This window comes from Myiozetetes cayanensis, unplaced genomic scaffold (assembly GCF_022539395.1).
Source record: "Myiozetetes cayanensis isolate MyiCay16 unplaced genomic scaffold, myiCay2020 scf26, whole genome shotgun sequence".
NCBI classification, from domain to species: Eukaryota; Metazoa; Chordata; class Aves; order Passeriformes; family Tyrannidae; genus Myiozetetes; species Myiozetetes cayanensis.
Genome location: NW_026087477.1, coordinates 728,288 through 754,053, shown reverse-complemented (window position 1 = coordinate 754,053; position 25,766 = coordinate 728,288). Strand labels below are relative to the sequence as shown.

The 25,766-nt window shown below is 49.0% G+C and overlaps 1 protein-coding gene and 1 long non-coding RNA gene across 2 annotated transcripts in view; both read left to right on the top strand.

Annotated features, from left to right (window-relative positions):
- Nucleotides 1-15,699, top strand: part of DDRGK1 (DDRGK domain containing 1) — a 32,869-nt gene extending 17,170 nt beyond the window's left edge. Inside the window, exons 5-9 of the mRNA XM_050321071.1 lie at nt 6,329-6,451; nt 8,514-8,552; nt 11,618-11,674; nt 12,524-12,572; nt 14,150-15,699. Of these exons, the coding sequence (XP_050177028.1) occupies nt 6,329-6,451; nt 8,514-8,552; nt 11,618-11,674; nt 12,524-12,572; nt 14,150-14,322 (441 nt within the window). The 3' untranslated portion in view covers nt 14,323-15,699. The remainder of the gene's footprint in view (nt 1-6,328; nt 6,452-8,513; nt 8,553-11,617; nt 11,675-12,523; nt 12,573-14,149) is intronic.
- Nucleotides 1-17,338, top strand: part of LOC126642991 (uncharacterized) — a 223,037-nt gene extending 205,699 nt beyond the window's left edge. The window contains exon 2 of the long non-coding RNA XR_007629645.1: nt 16,529-17,338. This is a non-coding gene — a long non-coding RNA (uncharacterized LOC126642991). The remainder of the gene's footprint in view (nt 1-16,528) is intronic.
- Nucleotides 17,339-25,766: the final 8,428 nt, after the last annotated feature.

The following is a 25,766-nucleotide window of genomic DNA, read 5'->3' as shown; positions in this document are numbered from 1 at the left end:
CTGTGTGACAGCAGCAGCCACCCAGAAAAACAGGTGCTGCTCAGCTGAAGTGCTTTTGTTGAATAATTTTCATCAGTGAGGGAGGAAAACTTAGTTCAGAGCTGCTTTGGGTACTGGGGGCATCAGTGCTGCTGGCTGAGAACTTCATGCTCTGGTGCTGCTGCAGGTTGTGGTGGCTTTGCTGCTGGAGGTCAGCAGAGTCCCCAGCTCTCACTGGGGTTTTTGGGATGCTTATGTGCATGAAAATTTGTGTCTCTGGTCTGTAGATTTATTTTAATTTGTTCTGAGTGCAGGCTGTGTAAGTGGAGTGTGTTGCTGATAAGGTTTTCAGAAAGGAAAAGATAGTTTTTCCTTTCCTCTGTTGGGGGCGTGAAGGCAGGAAAAAGCAATTAAAAAAAAAAAAATAATCCACACATTGCACATGCAGATTGTATCCACGAGATCTTTATTTGATTTATTTAATTTATTTATTTTCTTTAATTTTTTTAATGATTTCCCAGGGTTCTGAGAATTTAATATCCTTGAAACCCTGAAGAGTGAGCTGGGATGACTCCAGTACTGTGGGGGAATTAGGAGGACACACTGGCTGGACAATGACATGGTGTGAGTGTCACTTCCAGTGCCACTGGAACTTCCAGGTCCTTCCAGGGAGGGCAGGAGAATTCCAAAGCAAATTGCAGCTGAGTTTGGCCAACCTGCTCAAAGGAAGCTGTGGGTGTTATCCTGGGATTGCCTCTGGGTTTGACCTGGGCTTTCCCTGGATAATCAGTCAGGCATGGCTGAAAAGCTGAGCAGAAAGTAAGGGTGAAATTCTAAGCAGAGATCTCTTCACACAGAGAGTGCTTATTAACATAATTTTTTTGTTTAATTGTTTCTATTCAGTTTAGGGCTGCATAATTTATTTTGTTTGAGTGAGGAAACCCTTATTTTAGTTTTCAGTATTCCTAGCAAAGACTGCACTAAAGCACTTCCACCTCTGCTTTGCAAGGCTCAGTGAAAAAGAGGAATATAAACCTGTGGTTGTGGTGATTTTTTGGGGCTCTGATTTTTTTTATTATTTGTTTTGATTTTTAAATTTTGTGCACAACAATCCGAGGGAGTGCTTACTAGAATTGGGAAAACTGCCCAAATGCCAGAATCCAGCTTTTTGTTTACTTTAGCCAATACCTTCCTCAGCTACTTGAATTCTGTCATTTTAAGCCATTTTAGTTTGCTTTGATTGCTTGTTTTTCCCAGTATTTATCAGGACAGCAAAGCCAACCCACCAGGCAACATCAGCAACATTATTCTGCCTCTCAGAGGAAAATCCTTTCAATATTTTATTTTTTTTTTCCTTGATAATCCAGGAACTGCTGAACATTCCGAGTGTGTGTCGAAGTAAATGTATCTGACAATATTTAAGGTCCATCCTCACCTGTTTTCTAGTAATTTTAAATCTATTTTTACCCAAGTCTTGAAGAGGAAACAGAATAACTCAAGACTTGTCCGTGTTTAGGCTGCAATGCTCCAATTCCTGCTTCACTCAGCAAAGGCAGCAGCCCCACAGGGAGTTGGTAACAACAAACCTGCAGTGATTTAGCCTAGACAGGGTGATGGGAAGGCAAAAAAAATGGAATTAATGGATCCTTGATTACTGTGCCTGTAAGCAGAGCCTGTCTTTAGGATCATATCATTTTATCTTTCCAGTCTTGTCACAAATGATGGAGAAGATGCTACCTCTCTTCTAGGCCCCTGCAAGCAGTGAAAGGATCACTGGGTTTATTGTGGGATTTGGAGAAGACATTGGATAAAATGTCATTTGTGTGTTCCTCTGGAGGAGGAATCCTCCCTTTCCACAGGGAGTGTTTTTGTCACCAGTAAGCCCTCGTGGGCTGCACAGGGTGATGCTGTTCCCCCTTGTAAATTAGGAGATGGAAAGGCAAAATCCTGAAAGGTACCTCAAGTAGTCACTGGTAGTCATGAGATAAAATCCAGCTGGTTGTGTGGTTTTTGGAGGCATTTTGACTACTCACAGTGCTGTAGTTTATATAATCCCACAAGGCACAAAGAATTTTATTACTGAATTTTGTCTGAGAGTTGTTACAGTTGTCAGATAACCTCATTTCTCCCTTCCTTTTGCAGCACATCAGAGTATTTCTGCAGGTACAGTGACAGTGGCAGGTCCCCAAACAAGCACTGACAGCTTTCTTAGCTGAATTCCAATGTCACCTTTTGTTCAGTCTCTCTCCCAAGAAGCACAACCAAAATTGTGCTAAACTCCCTTCAAGGCAGTTATGGGGGCTAAAATCTTACATATTCTTGAGAAAAATACCCCCCCCTGCTTCTATTTAAACACATTTGCGTGCACCTATAAATAAAATGTGGTTGCCCCTTGGCTGCAGTGTTGCAAACCAGATAATATATTTTTAAATTCGGGTTTCCTTTGCAGTGCTCTGCTGACCTGATTGGCTGCAAGGCCCGAGGAGGCTCCTTTTTAATTGGCATTTGCCTCAGCCCTGCTTGGCCCTGGGGATTTCCCTTTCACCTCCTGGAGTTTTTTGGTGGTGAGCTGAGTTTATCAATGAGAGCCAACTTCCTCTGATGTTGCAATGCAGGGTCTTCGTACAAAACCTCGCTGTTTGCTCACTCAAGAGTTTTTGGGGTTTTTGGTCTCTGCCTGTGCACAGGGATTTTTTGTAAATTGGCATTTTAAATCCCTGAGTAAAAACAGTCTGGACCTTCAGAGCTGTGGAAAGGGGGATCAGCCGTGATCACAGGGGTCCCTCTCGGAGCTTTTTGAGAACTCAGACTCCCCTAAAGTTTTGACTCTTTGATTTGATTCTGGATCTTGTAAGAAGAGGCACCAATTTTTAGTGATTTTCTTTACGTTTGGCATTGTGTGAGCACAGAGTGTTTCTCAGCAGAGCTTTTCATTTACCTGTTTGGCGTTTATATCCATTTTTTCCTGCACGAACAGTGCGTTTCTGGAGGCTGATGTGTTTGGAAATAAATCCCTGGGATGAAGGGGAGAGGCAAGCACAAGGTGATGATCTGAAAGGAACCTCACAGCGAGTCCAGGTCCTGGGTGGGCAGGTGGGAGTGGGTGCAGGGGGAGTTGGTGCTGCCCAGATCCAGTACAGGAAGGGTGTCCTGGAGTGCTGAAGAGCATGGAGCTCTGGGATTCCACGTGTGACTGGTGCAAGCAGAGGCAGAGTCAATCCAGCAGTGATAATGTGGGCATTTTGACAGGGAAAGAACAGAGGGAAGAAAGGTTTGAGTGACTATTTAATTTTCTCAATAAAAACGTCGTTGAAGCGGGATAGTCTGCTGTTTACATGCAGCGCAGTAAACTGATCAAAAAGCAGTCTTTACACTGTCCAAGTGCTCCACAGTTTGGGTAACATTTAGATGAGTGAGGAGAGATCAAAAAATGAAAAAAAAAAAAAAAAAAATAAAAGCAGCTGAAGGGGAGCATCTGCAGTTACCAAATTTCCAGGCTGCTGGGATTTCCCCAGCACCCCACCCATGGCTGGGGGAGGTGGCCCGGCCTCTCAGAGCTCTGAGCCACAGCTGCACCGCTGACACCTCGGTGGGGAGGGCTCAAAAAACCTGCCAGACCAAGATTTGGGGTTTCAAATCCCTGTTTGAGCCGAGTGCCCTCCGTGTGACTCGCAGGGTTCTGCTCCCTGAGCAGGCCCCGAGGGGCTGAGCCTGTTCCCCTGTGGGTTATTCCTGCACACACACACTGGGTTTTGTGGGAATGCTGCAGCTTCCATGCAACTGTGGGAGCACGTGGGAGGAGAGGGATAGTGTGCTGGGGGAACAAAAAAAACTGGGAATAAATGTGACCAGACATCCTGACTGCTCCAGATTCCTCCTTGATTCTCCACCCCTTTGCAGTTGGGCACAAAAGTCATCCCTGCTCTTGGCTCTGGACCAGGTCACAGCCTGGCTAAATCCTTCTTTTTCTAACAGAGACCGACTCGTAGGTGAATTTAGGTTGTAAAGTATATGAGGGTTGTGCGTGAATTTTTAATTATTAGATGAAAAAGCATCTGGAAGTGCTTTGTGTTAGGGAGAGGCTGCAGCCAGCGGGAAGCTTGGAGGGCTGACACACTCCAGCTACCGAAGCAGTGGCTCAGACCACCTGGAAATGCTCTGCTGATCAGAATTTAAGCATCTGGAAAACAGATTCCTCTTGGCTTTTAAGCAGAAGAAAAGGGCTGGTAGCTTGAGTGCTTTGCCAGCCTCAAGCAGAGCTGCTTTTTTTAAAAAAATTAAAGGTGCTGTTCTTCAGGTATGGGAAGGAAGACAGGGAGGAGCCTTTTCCATTTGTTAGACCTTCCAGAAACTGGAAAATACATTTTAGTTATTGTTGCTCTCGGTTACAAATGGGACACTTTCTTCTGATCATTTATTTATTCTGTAGAACCATCTAGAAATTATTTGCCAAAGCAGTTTTCAGGGTTTGGGACTATTTTTTCCCCCTCATTTCAAACCCTGCTGAATTACAACCTCTCTAACAGACCAGGGGAAGAACCTTATTCACGGCTTTCCAGGATCAAGATTAAATTTATTGTGCTTACAAGAAAGGAACAATTGTTGTCACTTCCAAATGAAATATGGTTTTGTTGTTCTTGGCACCTGTAATGCTTATAGGGAGAAAATGTGCTGTTGGGCTAATTGTTACAGTGATGAATGACCCAAAAAATGGGCTTGTTTTGTCTCAAGAGCTTCCTCAGATCTGTAGATTTTTCATGAGATAGCAGTTTAAAAAATGGCTTTGGCTTTGCAGATACAGTAAAGAAAAAAACTGTCAGCCCTGTTTTTCTCATCCTGGGACATTGGCAAGAGTCTTTCTCCTGATTTTCTGGGAATTTGGTTAAATAAAATTGCAACCAAATAGCATTTTCTTTTTCTTTTTTTTTTTTTTTTTTTTTAATTGAAGGGCAGCTCTGCCATCCCCACTTGTGGTGCCTCGCTGGTTTTGGCCTTACAGGGCATCTTTTTTTATATGGATATATTTAATGACTTGTTCCTGTCTCTTCCCGGTTTAATGGGACAAATGTTTGCTTTTCAGCTGTTAAAGGAAGCAATTACCATATTAGTGTCAAAGCTGCAGCATGGCAAGCGTTTAGAAATCAATATAATTGTTCTTTAAAAGATCAATTCCTGTGCTAATGGCAAAGGAATGCCCCGAGATTGTCACTGCAATCTGAAGAGCTCATCTGTCCGAGGTTTTAATCAGCCTTCGGAATGTGATAGAGCCAGAGGCCAGTCCATTTGGAATCTCCTCGTTCCAGGTGCTGCACAAACATTAATTTCTCTGTGGAAGAAACAGCCCTGTAAGGAAACCATTTTTATTCTCTGTGAATCATAAAAATCATTTAGTTTGGAGAAGACCTTCTCCAAGATCGTCAGGTCCAACCCTTGAATTTACACTTGTAAAGTGTTTTGGAGAAAAGCAAAATATAAATTTTAAGAGAACATCATGGAAAGCTGCAAACTTACGAGCTCCCAGTCAAAACCTGTTCTTACTTGAATCATTTTTTAAGTAATCTGCCACATTCCCAACCCTTTAATCCCAGTTTTGCTTTGTAAATGTGGGAATTCTACAAAACCGCGTCACTGACGTCGGGCTTGGAGTTTTTAAGGCTAATATTATTTTTTCAGGGCAGGCAACAAAGTATTTTATTGCAGATAACTAAAAGCAGAGCCTGAAGATTTTGGTTAAGAGTCAACCCTGCAACCCCCCCCTTTTTTAATACAATCCTACCTCATTTCCTATACCTAAAATACTTTATACTGTTCTTTACCTTCCAGGTGGGCACAGTTTGCTGAAGGAAAGTTTTCATAAGGAGGAGATTTTACTTGAAAACTTGATTTTGCTTGTAACTCCTCCAGAAGGAGCTTCTTCCCACGCAGGGGTGGACACACCAGTGGAACCTCCTCGTGAGCACTCCCAGCGTGCTCAAATGTCAGAGCAGAACTGGGGCCAGTTACCCAAAATGTGGCTCTTGTGGCACCGAAGTGCAGGTTGGGGCAGGGACTTCCTGTCACGGGAGCTGCAGAAGGAGCAAATTCATGCAAATGAAGCCAGCAGGTTGCTATTTAAGAGTGGTTCTGTGCCCTCTCTCTCAGACCTGGTGTGAGCTTACACCACGTGTGAGGTGGTCACTGCCTCAAAAGGGTGGCCTGCAAAATTAGTGATGCCACCAGGGGAGAACTTCAGCTCATTTTAAAAAGCTTTTTAATCTCCTGACTGCAGAGAAAGAAGCTGCTGCTTCACTTAAAGCTAAACTGGGCTCGGGGAGGAGCAAACTGACCCCTTGTCATCTTTTCTGTGCAGGAAGAGGAAAAAAGGAAGGCAAAGGAAGAAGAGGAGAAGAGAGAGTATGAAGAGTACCTGAAGCTGAAGGAGAGTTTTGTAGTGGAAGAGGAAGGGGTTGAAGAGGCAATGACAGAGGAACAGGTACGTGCTGGGCTGGGTCTGCAGTTCCCTTTGCACTCACTGCATTCTGCCTCCTGCAAAACGGACTGGAGAGGAGGAGTCAGCCAAAGGGTTTTGCTTATGAGAGCTGAATTGTGTCTGTGGCACAGGTTTAGCCTGGAATATTCCCTGGGGAATGCTGCAGTCCCTCGTACCAGACCCCCATGAGTTAGTTCAGAGTGCTAAAGGAAATGCGTGTCACTGGAAACGAGTCCTTTCCTCCCTCATCCAAGGGCTGAAATAAAACTCCTTCTGGAATTAAAGATAATCTTTTACTGTCATCACCCACAGAGAGTGAGCCCACGAAGGTAAATTTGGAGTTTGGTGGTGCCCACAGATCTTGGAGGCAATTGCTTGGTTTTGGTTTTATTTTCTCCACCAGCAGAGCTGCTGCGAAATCAAATGAAAAACCGAGTTCTTGTCTTAAAAGGCTTTTGGTAACAGAATTCACAGGACACAGCCTGGGTGCTTGTGGGTTTTTACTCTGGAAAATTATGCATTTGATGCTGCAAATGATAATATTTCAAACTGATGCAAAACATCCCTGCGTGCTCTCCCGTGACCGCCTGCAAATGAGCTGCTTGGGGTGGTGGTGGTTGAAATGTGAGACTCAGTGTGATTATCACAGCAAACCTGAAGAAGTTCTGCTGTTGTGGGAGGCAGAGCTCTTGCTCTGTCTGCTGAGAACCTGTTAGACTCAATTTATTTGCCATCAAATGCTGGGCTTGCTCTTGGGTTGGAGCTGCCAAATTTGAGCTGTCCCCTGCACTGCGTTCAGGAGGATTTATTTCAGGGCCATCTGTGCATTTGCTCCTCTGCTGAAATGACCCTCTCGAATGAAATGGATTTGCTTTAGTGTGACTGAGAGTGGCTTTTGGGCTGAGGAGATTTTGCCTAATGTCAAATAGTATTGACTCATTACAGTTTCTCATTGTGGATCCCTTCCCATTAAGAAAAATTCCTACATCTCACTACGATTAACTCCAAGAGAAGTTGTGTTAAAAAGGGATTCCCTAAAATGCAGATTTTTCCATTGAAAGTTCCTTCAAAAATCTGTGCCTATCCTGTTAAAAGATGAGTTTATACCTAAATACTAAATTGTTCCACTTCAGGCACCCTTTAAAGCTGGAATGTGTTTTATTGCCCATGTTCCCCCAGCTGCCTGTCAAGAAGAAATGAGTCTGTCTGGATGTGAGAACAGAGAAGGGTGTTCCTCACCTTGAAGAGCTTGGCAGGCAGTTGGTGATGCCTGGGTGTCAACCCGAGATAACTTTGGTCGGGGTGGGGAGTTGGAACTTTAATTGGAGGTGATTTAAAAGTCATACTCAGAAACGAGAACGTGCAGAAAGGACAAGCCAAGCCACCCTTGCCTTGTGGTGGATGAAGCACTTCAGTGTCCTGTTACAAAAGCTGACTCTGCCCCGTGTTGTTGGGGCTGCTGTGCCGAAACTGCTGCTGAAAATTAAGCTGCCGAGTCCAGAGCTAAGCAGTTAATTAAGGCTGATTGATTTCCAGGGCTGCAGAGTAACCTGATCTCTCCTGTTAACTTCAATGTACAGTTGTTTGCATTGCCTTTGGAAATGGAGCTGCTCACATTAAAGCACTGGATTGCAGGTGCATGGCTTTGTAAAAGGGTTGAGCCCTCACTTGGCGTCTGCAGGAGCTGTGTCCTGAGTCACTGTGGGTTTTACCTCTGTACAGAACATCCCCACTGTCTGTATGTAACTTATTGAAGCTCAAACCCACCCAGACATGGTTATTTCAGGGCGTGTGTGATGGGAAGAGTAAAAGATTCAAAGATTTCCTTTCAGAAAACACTTAAATTGTACCTGAGCCACACTGTCTTAGAAAGCACTTGTCATAAATCCCTCATGAGGTGAAATTTCAGATAATTTTTATTTCCAGTTCAGTATCCCGGTGTGTACAGGTAAAGCCTCAGGATTATGCAATCTAAGCCCTTTTATGGTGTTTGTACTCAGCAAGTTTGTGGTGCCTTTAATGTTCACGAATTTACAGTAACAGTTGTTTCCCTTGCTGTGTCCAGACTCGCAGCTTTCTTTTGGAATTCCTGGAATACGTTAAGGTAAGCTGCAATTGGTCTTTCTCCTCCTTCCCTACTTGTTGGATTTTTGTGAAATACCTTTTGTCAAAGAGGGACATCTTTACTTGCACTTTGATTTGCTTAAATATTTAGCAAGTAACAAAAGAGATACCTTATAAGATTTATTTACTGAACCATCATGAGCTGTTAAAAGGGTTTGTAATTACAGCTCTGTCTTGGCTTTTTGGGGCAGGATGTGGCTCTTACCCTGTTACATAAAGGCAGGCCTGGTGAATCACCCCCAAAGTTTAATGTTTGCTGTAGGTTGGGATTTGGGACATTCAGGCTTTTTTTGGTTGGTGAAAATCAGCCACTGATTTAGAAAACAACCTTTGCATCTGAGCTTGGCGGGAGTGAGAGTTGCTGTAGCAGCAGGTGCTGCCATCCAGGGTGTGTTTGCCATCCAGACACTGCCTTGGAAAGGTCAATCCCAACTTTTTGTGTGATCATCCATGCAACGTTGTCTTAGCGTTTGGCAGGGATAGCTGAGAAGAAGATCACTCGTTTTAAACAGGGTGTGTCAGTCAACCTTTCATCACCTTGTGAGGTTGGGTATTTAGAGCCTGTGGCGTGTTCATGGGTATTTCTGCTTTTGATCTGTAAGGACAAATGCCTTGCTCTCCTCTAGTGCTGTATCAAAGGTCTGATGCGTTTTTCTCCTCTTACTCTGACAATGTTATGCAAACCTTGTGTCCTGATGAATCCCTTTCCTCCTTGGGTGGAAACTCAGCTCTCAGGATGTGTGGGGGGGTGTGTGTGTGTGAAAGGCTTCTTGAGTAAGCAAATCACTTGCATGCTTAGCGAAGTCCTGATCATTTTGTAATCCAAAATCTCGCACTCTGGGCCAGTTTTGCTTGTCTTGTTATCCCAGCAAACCCCTGGATTTACCTCATGGACTTACAAACAGATTTGCCTCGTGGATAACTCTCTTTAGGGTGGGAGGGGTTGCCAGGCAGGGCCAAGAGCTCAGCGTGGAGTCCTCCCAAAGCTCTGGTTTCAGTGTCCCTCAGGCTCTTCCACAGACACTGGGAGAGCTCCCAAGGGATGCCACAGCTGGCTCAGGTGCTGCCCTTTGCCCTGGTGGTGGAACAGATTAGTCACAGAGTCTCAGCTCGGGGTTTAACCCTCGTGTCTAGTTTTAGATTAGTCACTTCATCCTGACGTCAGAGAAGTTAAACTCGGGCTGAAAACCGAATTCAGCAGCGCCTCAACACCTGATTTCCTCTGTGGGGATGAGCTGCAGAACTGGGGCATCACTTTAAGTATTTTTCTTTAATCTTGAGTGCGTGCTTAATATATAGATTATGTATTGCCCTCATCTTCTGTTCACAGAAGCTCTTGACAGGAAGCAGCGCTGAGCTGCTCGGAGCTGTCTGAAAAAATGTATAAATTAAGAGTAATTGGCATTTTTTAAAAAGTAAAATTGAATTTAGCTCTTCTGTTGAATAACTTATTGTGCTGTAAGAGCTGACTGGAGATGTCTCACCCCGTGCTTCGTTCCTGAGGGTGTTGGGAATAAAATGCAGCCTCTTGCTCCGTTCCATCCCTCGGTGAGGACAGCAGCAGAATCACACCTAAAATTAAAGGAATTCAGGAAAATGTGGATGTGTATATGTTGCTCTGTGGAAATCAGGCTTATTTCTAGAACATGAGGCGTGTGGTGGAGCGTTTGATTCCCTTGGGACCTCACATTGTCGTTACATTTCAGAGCGTGTGTGGGGGATGCATCCTAATTCCACCCCACCCCCTGGGCTCTTACTCACAGCAGGATCTGCCCTGGAAAACCTTCCACTAAACTTGGTCACTGAGGGTGAATATCTTTAAGTGAAGGTCTAAGTCCTGTTTTTCTGTTTGTGTGGCTTTGCACCAACACCCCCTCACACCCCCCAGTGCTTTTAAAAGAAGATGTGACGAATGTTGGCAGTTCCCAGCTCTGAGAACTGAATTCCATGGACTGGTTCCAGTTCCATGTGTTCAGTCCATGGTATTCAGTTCTCTAGCTTGGCTGCATCGAACTTCACAGCTACTAAATCTGGGGGGGGGGCTTTTTTTGGGTCTGATTTTATTAATGAAAAGAGATTAATCTATTTCAGCCTCCCTTGATTTCTTCAGTGTCCTTCCAGTTGTACTCCCACGAAACAAATGAGTTTATTGTTTGAAGAATTGCATTGTTAATGGAGATGCAGCTCCTGTGGCCATATATATATATGGATTTTAGGAACGTGGTCCTGAATATTAACTGAACTTTTCGACAGTTTTGTGTTTTCCAAGCTCCTTACAAACACTTACAAACAGATGAGTCCCTAAAGCTTTGGCAGAGAAGAAAACAGGAACCAAGCAGCTCCAGATGAGCACACCAGGTGTTTTCTCTGGAGCTCCAGAGAAGCATAAAACCAGATGTGAGCAGTGGTGGCTGTGCCCTGACTGATAAATCCTGCAGGAGGAATCTCTGTCAGAAGCAAAATGACAATTTGAAGTTCCAGCACTGACAATTTTAATAAGGGGTTTGCTTGCTTAGGAAGATTATTGTGGCATTAATACACATGACATTGGTAAAACAGACTAAAGCACTTAATGCTGCCAGTCTTGGCTGGATTTTGTGGATGTGCTGATATATTCCAGGGATGCTTTTAAAAGGTACTTTGAAACACCTCTCAGAGAAAAAAGGATCTCGATAAAGCACCCTGGAAATTAAAGGTAGCAGCTGAGAAACTCGGATGCCAGGAGAACAGGGCCATGGCTGTTCATTGTGCTCATCCTAATGTAAGAAAAAGTCCAGGATAAATGCTGGCAAATGGATTTGAGTCTTCCCCCTAAGTGGGTCAGGGCACTCAATCTTTCCACAGAGCTCACTGGTTTAAGTAACTTGAGAGTTTTTCATCAGGGGGAAAAAAAGTGCTTACTTGGAAAAAAGTTAGTGAGAGTGACAGGTTCTGCTTTGTCTGGTAAATGCAATTTGTTATTTGAATGGAAAAAAAAAAAAAAACAAACCAAAAAGCCAACCTGCTAATGCGTCAGCTGCGTGCAACTCTGCTTTGTTTCCATAGAAAACAAAGGTCATCCAGCTGGAGGACTTGGCTTCACATCTGGGTTTAAGAACACAGGTGAGCACTGACTTTTGGGTGCAAGTACAAGCAATGAGTTTAAAAGGGCAGGAGAGATAACAGGTAAATGAGGGTCTGTCTGTGGGAGTGTCTGAGAGTTAGTGAAAGTGCTTGGATTTTGGTGAGGATCAGCAAAATCAGCCCTGAAAATGTGGCAATTCATCAAAGCACCAGCCAGGCAGGGAAGGGTTGTTGGCTTACAGGATTTTGTTGCAGTGGAAAGTGCTCAGTGTGGCCCTTTCACGGCTGCCTGTTGGTTCATGGATCCCGCAGCGTTTGGGAGTCTGGAAATGGAGCCACGTTTTGTGTTCTGTGCCTGATCTGATCCTGGGGTGTCCCTTCACAGCAGCTGATGCTGCCCTGAGTCCAGGCTGCTGTGCCCCTGCCTCTCTCTTAATCCAGAGCTCCATTTAAGCTTGCAGTGAGTCACTCAGGGCTGAAATTTAAACTGTAATTTGCCTCTGCAGTTACACAAACACAGGAAAGGGAGAGAGGCAGAACTGTGGAAAGCAAGGCTTAGATACTTAAGGTGTAGTGGAACTGTTACATAGAGTGAACTCAGCCATATATTCAACAAGTTGTTGCTTTGGATTGGTGAAAGAGGTAATTAAAAGTCTCCTTTTGGGGTGGTGAAGTTACTTGAACACCCAAAAAATGCAGCAAATTCTAAGAACAAAGGGCTTATTGCATCTGTCTGTGTGGGAATAGTGGTGTGTGTCCTTCCCTGAAGCCCTTAACACTGAGGGATTAAATGTAAACCCCTGCTTGTTGTTTATCTGAACCTTTGAAGTGTTTTCTGCCTCCCTTTTGATCAGTTTGTTGTTCCTTTTTTTTTTCTCTTCTGCACAGGATGCAATTAGCAGGATCCAGGACCTGATGGCAGATGGCACTTTGACAGGTGACAGCCAAGGCACAGAGGGGATGAGAGGTGGTGGTGCAGGATGTGCCTTCCCTGTGGCAGAGAGGGATTTCCAGTGTCATTCCTGTCCTAAGGATCCTCGTAGAACTTGATATCTCAATATTTACCTACATTTTATTTATTTATCCATGTGCTGGGGGCGTTTGGGGGTTGCTGAGCAGCCAGCTGCAAATGGGGTCTTGTGAAATCTGACTTTGAAAGGATCCCTGGGATAATTTTGGCAGGGGTTGCCAGCCTGGTGGCTGAAGCCCAGGATTGGGCTGCAGCCCAGTGTGGGAGAAGCAAAACACCCCAGAGCACTCCAGGATGCTGGAGCAAGTGAAGTGCCCGTTCCCAGCCACGTACCCACACAGTCCAAGCTGGAATGTGAGCAGAGACTGAGCCTGTGGGGAGCTCTCTGTCTGAACAAGTCTGGTTCAGTGCTGGGCAGCCTTGTTCTCTCTGAGGGTGAAGCAGGGGAAGGTGCCAGCACAAACATTTTAGTGACCTGAGCCTTGTGGTCATGGCTGGGCAACAACTGCCTTGGCAGGTGCGTGTGGGTACCTGTTCAAATGACCTCAGAGTGCTTGGAATTAAAGGATAAAGATGTGTAACTGCCCTGGCTGGGACTGTGTCCCAAAAGTCACGCCAGGGACTCTGTGCCTTGGTGTGTGATGTGTGAGAACAGAGAGAGCTGTTCTCAAGTCTGGCTGCAGCAACTGAAATGTGGAAACTGAGCTTTATTCCCTTTCAGAGGGGAAGCTTTAAAGGCTGAGCTGGGCCCCACAGGGGCTCTGAATCCCCTCCTGGACCTTCCTGCTCTGCCTTTCTCCACCAGCTGCCCAGGCCCAGAACACCAGCACCAAAAAGGGAGGGCTGCAAAGAGGGTGAAGGGTCTAGAGGGGAATCCAAAGCAGGAACAGCTGAGGTCCCTTGGATTGTTCAGCTGGAGAAGAGGAGGCTGAGGGCAGAGCTCATCAGGGTCTGCAGCTTCCTCCTGAGGGGCAGCTCCAATCTCTGCTCTGTGTGAGCAGGGACAGCACCCAGGGAATGGCTGGAGCTGTGCCAGGAGAGGTTTAGGTTGGATCTCAGGAGAAGGTTCTTCCCCCAGAGGGTGGTTGGCACTGCCCAGGCTCCCCAGGGCAGTGGGCACAGCCCCAAGGCTGCCAGAGCTCCAGGAGGGTTTGGATGATCCTCTGGGGCACAGGGTGGGATTATTGGGGTGTCTGTGCAGGGCTGGGAGTTGGACTGGATGGTCCCTGTGGGTCCCCTCCAGCTCAGGATAATCCATGATTCTCTGAAAACGATGCAGCTGAAGCTGTGGAATTCCCAGCCAGTGGGAAGAACGTGTTCCTTTGAACAAAAAGGGTCTCACTGAGGTGCTTGGCCACTGCCACAGCCCTGCTCTGAGCCCTGGCAGATAAAAGCCTGCCTGGCTGACTGACTGCTGGCACGTTGTCTCTGCCTGCCCCAGATAGGAAATGCCGCCTCAGCAGCTGGAAGGTCCCTTCCCAAAGCAGTGACTGATGTCTGTGGGGAAGTGCTGACTGCAAGGCCCTCTCTTCCCCCCCCCTTAGGTGTGATTGATGACAGAGGGAAGTTCATCTACATCACCCCGGAGGAGATGGCGGCCGTGGCGCAGTTCATCAAACAGCGAGGCCGAGTCTCCATCGCTGAGCTGGCCCGGGCCAGCAACTCCCTCATCAACCTCCAGCCTGACAGCAGAGCTGCTGCTCCAACCGTGGCCTGAGAAAAGCACTGCAGGAGTTTGACCTCTGACTGAATAAACCCCCTAATTAAAAGCAAACAAGAGCCTCTCTCTAGTCCCGCTCGCGGTGCTTGAAGGTAGGATGGGCTTTTGAAGCGGCGGCTGCAAAGCTTCTCACAAGTTGTGCTTTTCACTCTGTTAGAGCTGGGATAAAGTAAGACATCTGATTGTACAGCAGGGGCTGCCAGCACTCTGATGGGGCTGTAACACTCTGATGGGGCTGTAGCCCAGGAATATCAGTAATTTGTACCTCAGCAGTGAGTCCTGTGTGACTGCACCCAAACTTCGTATTGTTCGCAGATTTTGATGCCTGTGTCAAGCAGATTCAGGTCTGACTGCACTCAGAATTCTTGCTCTGCTCTTTAACTTTGTGGCAGGGATGGACACAGCCCAGGAAGATAGGTGTGTAGGTTTTGTCTGCTGTATCCACACTGGAAGGACAGAGTAAAAAGAAAATACTCTGTGTCTTTGTTCTCACTGCAGTATATCCTGAAACTCTGGAAGGAGTGGTTGCTCTGTTGTTAAAACTTCCAGAGGCTGTTTCGGACAACCTTTGCTGTATAAATATGTTTTCCTTTGTTTAAATAATACAAAAAGTTTGCTTGCAGACAAGCTGCATCATTTTCCTGTAGCCAAGAGACAGAAACCCCTCCAGGGAAAGGCTAAACTGGCCTCATTTATTGTGCAGGCCAGTTCTGCTGATACCAACCAGATTCTGATGATTCATCCTTTGAAGTCAGAGCCAGCTCAGAGTGTCTGAAGGCCTCAGACACCCCCACCCTGTGGCCTCTGTGTTCTGGATGTTTGGGGGTTTTTAAATAAAAACTTCAGACAATGTGAGTCATGCAATTAATGCTGCAACTAAGTGATTATTAATGTATTAACTGTAGGGGTCAGTATATTTCCTGCATAAGAGTATTTATTTTTTTTTAATAATTTGTTAATTTCTGCTCTCTGAAATCAACAGGATTTATGTGGATAAACAGTAATTGGGGAGGGCAGGAGGTTTTGTTTCTGCCAAACGTAGAGATTACTTGAGTGGACTAAAAGCCACGTTATCAGTGGGATGAGACAGCAATAAAACAAAGGGAGGAAAGATATTTCCTTTTAATCTCTGCTCTGCTGCTGGATGGGGGAGTGCAGGAGCGTGGAGTTACAGTGCAGCACCACATGTTGGTGGGAGAGACCAGCACATCCTCAGTGTTGTGCAACCAGCAAAGAGGTTCCTTGGCATTCGAGGCTTGTGGAGTCTCTTCGTTATCGATTCATTATTACACTTTAAAAGTTACTTGAATTTGCCGAGATTTTGCTGTTCTGTCTTAAACTATTCTTGTAATAAAAGCAACGATATTGAAAGAATTGCAGAGGTTTGTGTTAGAAATGGGCACAGCTGGGGTAAGATGTGACCATGTGGCTCTGCCAGCAGCTGCTCTGCTGCCTTAATCCTCTGCCACCATTCCCATTCCTCTTCTTTTGCACTCTGTTGCACCACAGCAACATTTTTCGATTAAGGAGCGTCTTGTGTTTTCTAGGAATCCCCTCACAGAATCCAAGGAAGCAGTTTGAACCCCGGAATGCGATTGCTTGGGGCCATTTGTTGGGATGGTTTGTAAGTGAAGCGATTCAAACCTGTGCTGCTGCTTCAGTCTGTGGAGGAGGGGGGGAAGAAATTCAGGGCTGTGCCCCCAGAATCACTTCACTGAGAGAATTCATAAATGATGGGATAGCACACATTTCATAGATCCCAAAGATAGGGAAGAGCTGTTCCCTCCCTGCTGGCACTGATTTAGGGAACACCCTCGTGTGTCCTGGATGAGCTGGGGGTTGTCCCCACTGTCCTGGGTGAGGGTGGTGCCTGAGGGAGCTGGTGGAGATGTGGAACAGTCTGTGGGCACTGGAATGCTCTCCTCTCCTCTGCTCCTTCCCCAGGCTTTAAGTATTAAACTGTCTTTATTCTTTATCTCCCTCCGGCCTTCCAGGGCCTAAAGGGGCTCCAGGAGAGCTGGAGAGGGACTTTGGGCAAGGGACTGGAGGGACAGGACACAGGGAATGGCTTCAAACTACCAGAGGGCAGGAATAGATGGGATATTGGGAAGGAATTGCTGGCTGTGATGGTTTTGAAGCCCTGGCCCAGGTTGCCCAGAGAAGCTGTGGCTGCCCCTGGATCCCTGGAAGTGTCCAAGGCCAGGTTGGAGCAGCCTGGGCTAGTGGAAGGTGTCCCTGCCCATGGCAGGGGTTTGGAGCAAGCTGATCCTTCATCTCCCTTCCAACCCATTCCATGATTCTGTGGTCTCAGCCCATGAGTTTTCCCACTTTTCCCCCTCTGATTCCCTCTCATCCCAGCCCGGGCCGTGAGGGCTCTGTGGGGCTCAGCTGCCACCACAGCCTGGCTCAATCAGCTGCAAAACACAGGGCAGTAAAACACTGGTAAAATTGTAAAGACAGTGAAATACTGGGCAGCACTGGAGATTGTGGGCTCCTCACTTTGAGGTGATCCATATGCAAATCCCTCTGCAGAATTAGCCTTGGGCAAGGACACCTCCTCCCACTGCCCCTCTGTCAGAGGGAAAATGGTCTCAATATTTTGCTTCCTGCTGCTTTGGCCAATCTGCTTTTATAATTTTTTTTAAAATCTGGAACATCCACCTATTATTTGACTTGCAAAAAAATTAATTCCCTCTTTTCTGTTAAACTTTTCCCATGCATTATGCAGCATTTTTCCCCCTGTTTTTCCTCTGAAGTAGCACAGGAGCTCCCAGGTACTCAGGCTGTACATGGAAGGAATAATAATAATAATTACTGGTTGATTTGGGTGAGCTTGTCCTAATTTTGCCATTCCACCTGAAGGCAAAGGCCAAAAAAAATTAGATTGGAAACCTTCTGTTCAGATCACACAAGGCTGGATCTAATCAAGGAAAACTCCAGTTTCTGTTTCAGCTGAAAAATTTAGTCTATGTGAAGCATTTACAGGTTAAAAAATAAATGTAAAAGCAACAAATGTCACAGCTTTTCATTTTATTTCTTTGTGGTACAAATTTTAGAGCCCGTCAGCCTCAGGGTTTCCAGGTTTTCTCTGTAACTATGGATACTGGGAACAGACTTGGGGTTTTTTTTCTTGTTGTTTGGGGTTCTTTTTTAATTCACATTGTATGTTCATCCTCTTAGGAGAATGCTAAATATCACAAGATGGCATTGAATCACGAAGCTGCAGCATTCCCCTCTGCACAGGAACAGCCACAGTCTGCATTGCATTTCCAGATTTCTTTCTTTACAACCCCAAAAGCAAATGCAGATCATTAATGCCAATCTGTGGCTGCAGGGATCCCTGCAGAAGAGCCCTTATCCAGGGAAGTTTTGTGCCTGCAGCACTGTAGGGGTGGGACTTCAATTCTTTTTATCTTCTCTGAGATTAAAAAAAAAAAAGTGAAGCTCGAGCAAAACAAAGGAATGGGGGAAAATCTCCTTCCTGCCCTAAAGACAAAGGAACATTTTCTGATCTCTGGATACATCTGGAGTCACCACACGTGGCATTTTCTGTCCCTGGAGACAAGTCTTTCTTACCAGGAGTGGCATCAGCCAAACTGCTGCCTGGGACTGTTTTTGGAGGGTTCTCAGCTGGCCTGGGACAAGCCCCCACACTGGTGGTGCCCCAGCCCTTTCCAGCCCACCTGGGCCAGGTTGAGTCTTTGCCTTCTTCACCCATTCTGGTGTTGCCAGGCCCAGGCTGGACGGGGCTTGGAGCAACCTGGGCTAGTGGAAGGTGTCCCTGCCCATGGCAGGGGCTTGGAATGAGATTGTCTTTAAGGTCCCTCCCAACCCAAATCATTCTGTGATTCTTCACCCTTCAAAAGGCTTCTTGTGCCAGGATGGGCTCGTTTGGTGGTGAGAGAGGAGCAGCTCCAGGTTTGTTTGCTGACCAGTAACCCAGTTCATGTCCCCTTTTTGAGTCAAAGATCTGCACGTCCCTAAACCCCACAGGTACTGTGCAGACCTGCACTGTGGGATGCAGAGAGACACAATTCCCTTTGGCCTCTCTTTCAGGCCATTTTGGTGGCCTGAGATTTGGCTAAGTTGACCAAAAAGCAGGGTCAGAAGGGTTGCAGGGAGGATCACACTGCTCGGAGACAAATGGGATGGGATGGGTGGGAGGGATGGGCGTTTCATCTCCTAAAACACCTCCTTGGCCAGGTGCATCCAGGGGCACTGCAGATGATTTCCTGATTTGTCTCAGAGATTTCTGGTTTGGCTCAGAGGACAATTCCTGCCAGCATCAAATTAAGGTCGTGGGACAGAGCACAAGGATGGCCTCGTTCCAGCCTGGCAGGGGACTCTGGGATCGGGAGCGGGCACCGCAGTCACGGAGCAGGACGTGGTGTCCTCCTTTCTGTGGTACCTTTGGACAGTTCTCCCACACCAGAAGAGCTGGGGGACATCTGTGTGGGGTTTTTTAGTTCCCCCATCCCCCTGCTAGGAAGATGCTCCTCTGGAATGCCGCGTGTGGGCTCCTCCCGCTTGGTGTGAGCTCTTTGGGAAGGGCAGGGCTTGGATGGCTGGGAAGGGTCAGTGGGGTCGTGGGGGGCAAGCTGTGAGCAAGGAGAAGGCTTTGTCCCTCCCCAGTGTGGGTGGGCAATCCCTGCATCCCAAGCGATGTGCGCCTGGGATATCCTTGTGGAATGACCAGGGAAAGACTCGTGTGCCATCACTGCTTGCTTTTATTTCTGCTCTCTGGGCAGCAGATCCAGAGCAGCTGCGCTGTGTCTGCCCCTGAGAACTTTCCCAGGGCAGTTGCTGCTCTGCCGCTTCGCTCTCCAGTCTCCACGTGCAGCTCTGAACCTGACGGCTTGTCCTGCTGGCCCAGGAGTGCTGCAGCAGCTGCCTTGAAAGGGCCTTGGACAGCGACAGCACTCCCCAGGACGATGGAGGCACCTTGTGGGTGATGCCCTGCTGGCTGAATGCTTGAAGGTCGAGACAGGAGCACTGGAACATTTCTCTCACACTGTCCCACGGTTCTCCCTTTCCTAGATGCTTTCCCAAGTGCCTTTGCACACTGTTCCGGTCGATCTTTCTGCTCCATACCCCAGAAGGTCACGTCCAGCTTAGAAAGTGGGGGAGGGAGTTGGAAGGGGGCCCATCTGGGTTCCGGAAGGCATTGCTCAGCTGTTGGTGAGCCACTCTGTTGGGCATAACTTCTTACCTAAAGTTCTAATTCAACCTATTCTTAAACTAGGGTGGTGGGGAAGGGAAGGGGCTTGAGGGAGTGGCTACTGGGATTGAAGTACAGTATCGGGAGTTGGGAGTTAATTTATCTACCTTCTAGTTTAGAGTTTTAGAAAACTAAATTATTATTAACCTTATCTCTTATTAAACTAATTCGTCTTCTTCTTATTCTTCTTATTATTATACTTAGGAACTAAACTTACTATTAAACTTAATGCTAAACCTATTCTTGAAGGTATCCTAAAGTTAAGACTAGTCAACTTTTCTAAAGGTGGACTTTGGATTCTGGTCCCCGTTCCATCAGGGTGGCGGGGACCAGAAGGGGGTTGAGTGAGTGGCTGCTGGTGTTCCATTTGCAGCTGGGCTTAAAGCACAGCAGGGCAAACAGGGAGTTGGGAGTAGACACTGGCAGGGCTGCTGCACTTTAGTGCAGTGACCATACTGGTGTGTTGTGCTGCGGTGGCTCTGTGTGCTCCCAAGTGCCTGTGCAGCTCCGTCCCAAAGCAGCAGGTGGGAAAGCTGCGGCTGCCTAGGCCAGGACCAGGAAGGTGCCCGGGCGGCCCTGCTGCAGTGCCAAGAGCAGCACAGCGCAGAGCTGCACCTGGCAGGGGCCGGTCAGCAGGAGCCAGCAGGAGTGGGAGGAGGGCAGCACCCGGAGCTGCCAGTCGCGCCACTGAGGCAAACGGTCCCAGGCTGACTGCAGCAGTTGCTGCACCCAGGCGGTGATTTTCTCCACCTCCAAGTGGGAGTCCGTGCACAGGGTGCGTAGGACGGGCGACTGCTGATCGTCAGATGTGGGGTGGGCAACGCACAAGGGATTCGCCGTCGTCCTGGAGCACGAGCACTCCAGCAGCACACGGACGCGGCAGCGCCTCTCTGGCCCATCCATCCTGTTGTTGGGCAGCTGCAGGTGGAAGGAGTGCTTGGGGGGTGGCCTCAGGCACACGAAGAGCTGGTAGACGATGCGGTGCCCCAGGTCACGCCAGGACTCGATGATGCCCTGCTTGCCAGTGGCCGGGTGCAGCTCTGGCATGAAGGTGTTCTGGGAGAGCAGCTGGCACACCTCCAGCAGGTCCTGCACCAGCTTCTTCAGGGTCTGGCCCTCGGAGGACACTTCCTGAGGCACTGGCAGGCTGAGCTCTGCAAAAGGCCAGACAGCACCGGCTGCTCCGCTCAGCTCTCCTTCCTCCTCTCCTCTGCAGCTGTCCTGCTGCCGGCGCCGGCGCCAGGCCTCGTCCCTTTGCCAGGCCAGCCAGCAGAGCACAGCTGCTGCAGCCACCCAGAAGAGCCAGTGCTGCAAGATCCACAGGAGTGGAACTTCTGCCAGGGCCTTCCTCGACTCGATTTCTTCCCACAATTCACTCATCTTCTCCTCCAGAAAAATCGCACGCTCGGTCATCCGCTGTGCGGTGACCACATCGCTCAGGGGATCCTGGGTTGGATTGGGCAGGACGGCCAGCACAGCCAGGACGAGCACAATTACTGAATCCATGGCCTGCAGGAGATGGGAGGTAAGTTTCCTCAGCAGCTCGGGATGGGAGGAACATGGGGATCAAGGCTTGAAAGGAAGAAACAGCCGAGCAGAGTCTCCCAACGCCCCACCCCTGCCACACCACAGTGGCCCATGGAGCCAGGGGCACCCCACCCATCCCCAAAGCCTCTCTGGGGGCACAATTCGGCCCTGCTGGGAGGGACTCAGCTTTGGCTCAGGCCTAACAAACCCCCCTGGGCATCTTCCCCTTACCCCACCCATCCCAGCCTTCCCCCTGCATGTGTACTCACTGATCGCCCAAGTCCAAGTGCCCTGGGGCTGCCTGCTGTTGTCCTTAGGCACAGCTCCCATTGTGACCTGTCCTCTCTGATGTCACAGACACCAGAGACACATCACACCGCCAACAAACCCCAGCCTTCACACCACTGCCCTCAGCATCACTTGGCTCTGGGCATCATCGCCCCAATTGCAAAGCCACCAGGCAGGAGCTCCCTGAGGGTGTCTTGCCAAACTGGGCAGCCCCAGCCACTCCCATGGCCAGTCCTGGGAGGAAAAGCCTGTGACCGTGAGCACCGAGGTGCAGAGCTGCAGAACCTCTGCACAGGACAGTGCCCTGCCGGCTGGGCCTCCACCTGAGTCTGACAAGTGGCACCGCAGCACAGGCACAGCTCCGGCCTCTTGGCTTCCTCTCAGATCTCTGAGCCATTTCAATAAAGCTTTAGATACCCTTTCTCATGGGATCGTTCGGGACCAAGTGCCCAGCACTCACAGCTGCACAAACACAGCTTGCCCTGGGGGGAGCAGTTGGTTCACAGGTTGAGCACAGATGGCACTGGGAATGGGGAACTTCCCACCGGCCACCTGTCACTAGTCGGGTTGCATAGCGCTCCATCGAAGGCCCTGTGCTCTTCCAATCTTCTGAATTGACTTGGACTCAGGACTGGAAGGGACCTGAGCAAGTTTGCAGGTGACACAAAAGCGGGAAGAGCTCTTGTCTCCCTCAGAGGCAGGCAGGCCCTGCTGCGAGACCTGGACTCATTAGAGGACGGAGCAATCCCCAACCATAGGAAGGTCAACAAGGGAAAGTGCCGGGTTCTGCAGCTGGGATGGGGCAAACCTGGATGGAGGCACATGCTGGGGAATGAGATCCTGGAAAGCCGAGGGTCCTGCTTGATGGCAAGCAGAACATGAGTCAGCAGTGCCCTGGCAGCCAGGAAGGCTGTGATGGGACAGTCACTGCAGGAGGTGCTGCTGGAGCTGGAGCTGTGCTGGCAGCACCAATAATCCAAACATCTCTCATCTGCTCCAGTGCAAAACCCCGGGGGGGCGAGGACATCCCACAGGAGCGGGAATGCCTTTCCCTTGGTGATGACAACCCAGCACAGGGTCAGGTCACCCCCCATCCCCTCTAAAATCATTCAATCCCACAGTGAATTCTGGCCTTTGGCACAAACAATCCCACGTTCCAGCTCTGGTCAGTTTGTCCCTGTACTCATCAGTCAGAGGGATCCAGGCTGTGCCTCCCATCACCTGCTCCCTGGCAGGTGTCTCGTGTCACCTGCACGACCAGGAGCCATCCACAGCCGAGGTTTCCATCCTGATGGAAGCAGCACTCGACCCCGTTGTGCTGGGGTTCCTGTTCCCTGGGAGCGCTGCTGAAAGGAGAGGTGAGAATTATCAGGGAAAGTGCAGCAAAGCTGCAGCTCCTGGTCCTAACCCTGAGAAATGTTTCAGCTGCAGCTCTAACACATCCCACGTTCATTGTGGTGCTGAAGGAGCTTGGGGAGCTCAGCCTGGAGAAAAGGAGGCTCAGGGAGGACCTTCTGGCTCTGCAACTCCCTGACAGGAGGGGGGAGCCAGGGGGCGCGGGGGGGGCTCGGGCTCTGCTCCCAGGGAACAGGGACAGGAGGAGAGGGAACGGCCTCCAGCTATGCCAGGGGAGATTTAGGTTGGATAATGGGGAAAATTTATTCACCAAAAGGGTTGTCCATCCCTGGCACAGCTGACCAGGGTAGGGGTGGACTCCCCATCCCATTAAGGGACTTAAAATCCCTGCACTTGGGGATGGGGTCAGTGGTGGCCTTGGCAGTGCTGGGGGAAATGTTGGACCCGATGATCTTGGAGAGCTTTTCCAACCTAAATGATTTTACAATTCAGGGTCATTTGCATCGTTACTGGTTTTTTTTGGCAGAACCCGGTGATTCGGAGTGGCCCTAAGAGGTGGCCCCAGGTGAGCCCTGCTGGGCTCCAAACGGCGTGGTCCCGATGTACCTGCCCAGATTTGGGCTGAGCTCTGCCTGAAGCATCTCCGAGCTGCCTGCGCTCTCCCGAACCTCAGACCTCCTCCAGGAGGTGGCAGCAGCAGATCTCGCATCCCCCCCCCCCAACCCGCGCAGCATTTCTATGGCAACGGGAGCGAAGCATCCCCCAGAGCTTGGGAGGGCGACCACAAGGTTAGGGAAAACCATCGACGTCCCGGCAAACGGCCCCTCTCCCGGCTTCCCAGGGCCGGGGGAAAGGTTGGAGGAGGTCACCTGCCGCTCTGCTCCTGGCCCGGCATCCTGGTGACATCATCGAGGTGACAACACGGGTGTTGCTGTTGAATTAACAGGTTACTGAGTTTTACTTCTTTTAGGAGGATGGAAAAGCTACTGGGAAAATTACACGGGTCCTGGATGCACTGAAAATGGCAGCAGTGGCAGCAAAACCTTCGCAGCAGCATCAGCTGAGTGTAACAGCCACGGGCAGGGAGCAGCCAGGGCAGGGAAATGCTTATGGGCTTAGATCCTGCTGCTCCTAAAGAGTTGCTCCCAAATGCTTCCAGAACACCAGGGTAAGTTCTGGGCAGGTCACAAGCAGAGTTCTGGGACACGGCTCAGATTTGTGCTGGGAAGGTACAGGAAGGGGGTTTTCCTGTCATCATAGAATTTAGGGTAGAAGGGACCTTAAAGACCATCTCATTTCACCCCTGCCACAGGCAGGGACACCTTCCACTAGCCCAGGTTGCTCCAAGCCCCGTCCAACCTGGCCTTGGACACTTCCAGGGATCCAGGGGCAGCCACAGCTTCTCTGCCCAACCTGTGCCAGGGCCTCCTCACCCTCACAGGTAAGAATTCCTTCCCAACATCCCATCTAACCCTGCCCTCTGGCAGTGGGAAGCCATTCCCACATTTGGCACCAACATGCTGTTGGTAGTTGGAGTCAGGGCAATGGCTCAGAGTGCTGTTCAAGGAGCACCAGGGCGGTGTTTGGAAAGGGGGTTGTATCAAGGTTTCAAGGCTGCTTTGCCATCCTAATAATTCACATTTGGCTGCTCAGGCTGATGCTTTCATCCCTGGAAGTGGCCGGTTGCTGGATCTTTCCCTTTGGGACCCAGCTCCAGCAAGAGGGGCTGACAGTGCTGGTGTCACCCTGCTGGGCCCTGACACAGCACAACCAGGCATTCCCCTCGTGCTGTTCCAGCCCTGGCTGATGAACTGCTGTGGTTTCACATCCCAGGCATGGACTGACACAGCAGATACAGCTCTATAGAAAAACACACATCGTCATCATCATCATCATCGGGCCATCAGGATCCTTGGGGACCTGCCAGATGGCTCCTGCTCCTGGGCAGTATCAGGTTTCTTCTCTGGAAGGATTACACCCGTTTTTTTTTTCCTTTGGAAGTTTCTAGTTCAAGCACTGGACGGATCCAGACTCATTTCATTTTGTGATTTGGAAACAGCTCTGATGGGCTGCAGCTTTCACCAGCTGTGTGGGGGGCACTGTCCTAGGCCGTGTTCCCGAGGGATGGAGAGCCAGGAGCAGAGTGGGATGGCACCAGTGGTTGTCCAGCTCCACAGGACCTGGTCAAGGAGAGCAGGAAAGGCCCATGGATGAGAGCCATGCCCATCCAGGAGGCCAGATCAGCAGGTGAGTTGGTGGTGAGGCTGATCCAAGGCCAAGCTGTGAAGTCAACCCTCCTGGCAGGGCTGAGGGATCCATGGCCGGTGGCTGTGGCTGAGCTGGAGTCCAGCCCTGCCCAGGGAATCCACAGCAGGGACTGTGAGCCCAGGGCTGGGCTGGAATGGGAGGGCACCTGCCAAACACAACCCTTTGGAAAGTGGTCCTTATCCCCCACCAAACCCACTGAAAAACATCGGGTCATCCTCCACCCTGGGAACTGGACAGGAACTGAAGCCATTCCCACATCCCTGTCCAAGCACAGGAGCACAGCTCATCCCAGAGTCCCCATGGCACGTGAGGCACTTGGCATAGGTCAGCTCTCCTCTTTGGTCATTCCCAGAGATGCTGCACGTCTTTGTCTTCCTTTCTCCTTTCCCGATTTTCCCTGCCACCATTATTTGCCTGACTGGCAGGAGGCATTCTGTAAGTTTAGCAGGAGTTTATTCACATGCACGCTCATCCTGGAGAGCTGCCACTCACCAGCATACCGAGATATTTTGGGTAAATTTAAATAGAATAGGATAAAGCTGGAATACAAAATAAACTGCTTGGGCAGACAGCAGAAAGTGATGCTTGCAAAGGGCATTGATACCCTCTGCTAGAAGGTTGATTATCCACGGAAAATAGTCCACCCCTCTGTCCAAAGCAGACTGAGCTTCATTTCTGATCTGTCAGGAGCTGCTGTCCTGTTGTTTTCCCAGCCAACAGGCAGAGTTACCTGCAGCTCCTCAGGGAACATCAAATCACAGGTTTGATGGCACCTGTACCGAGC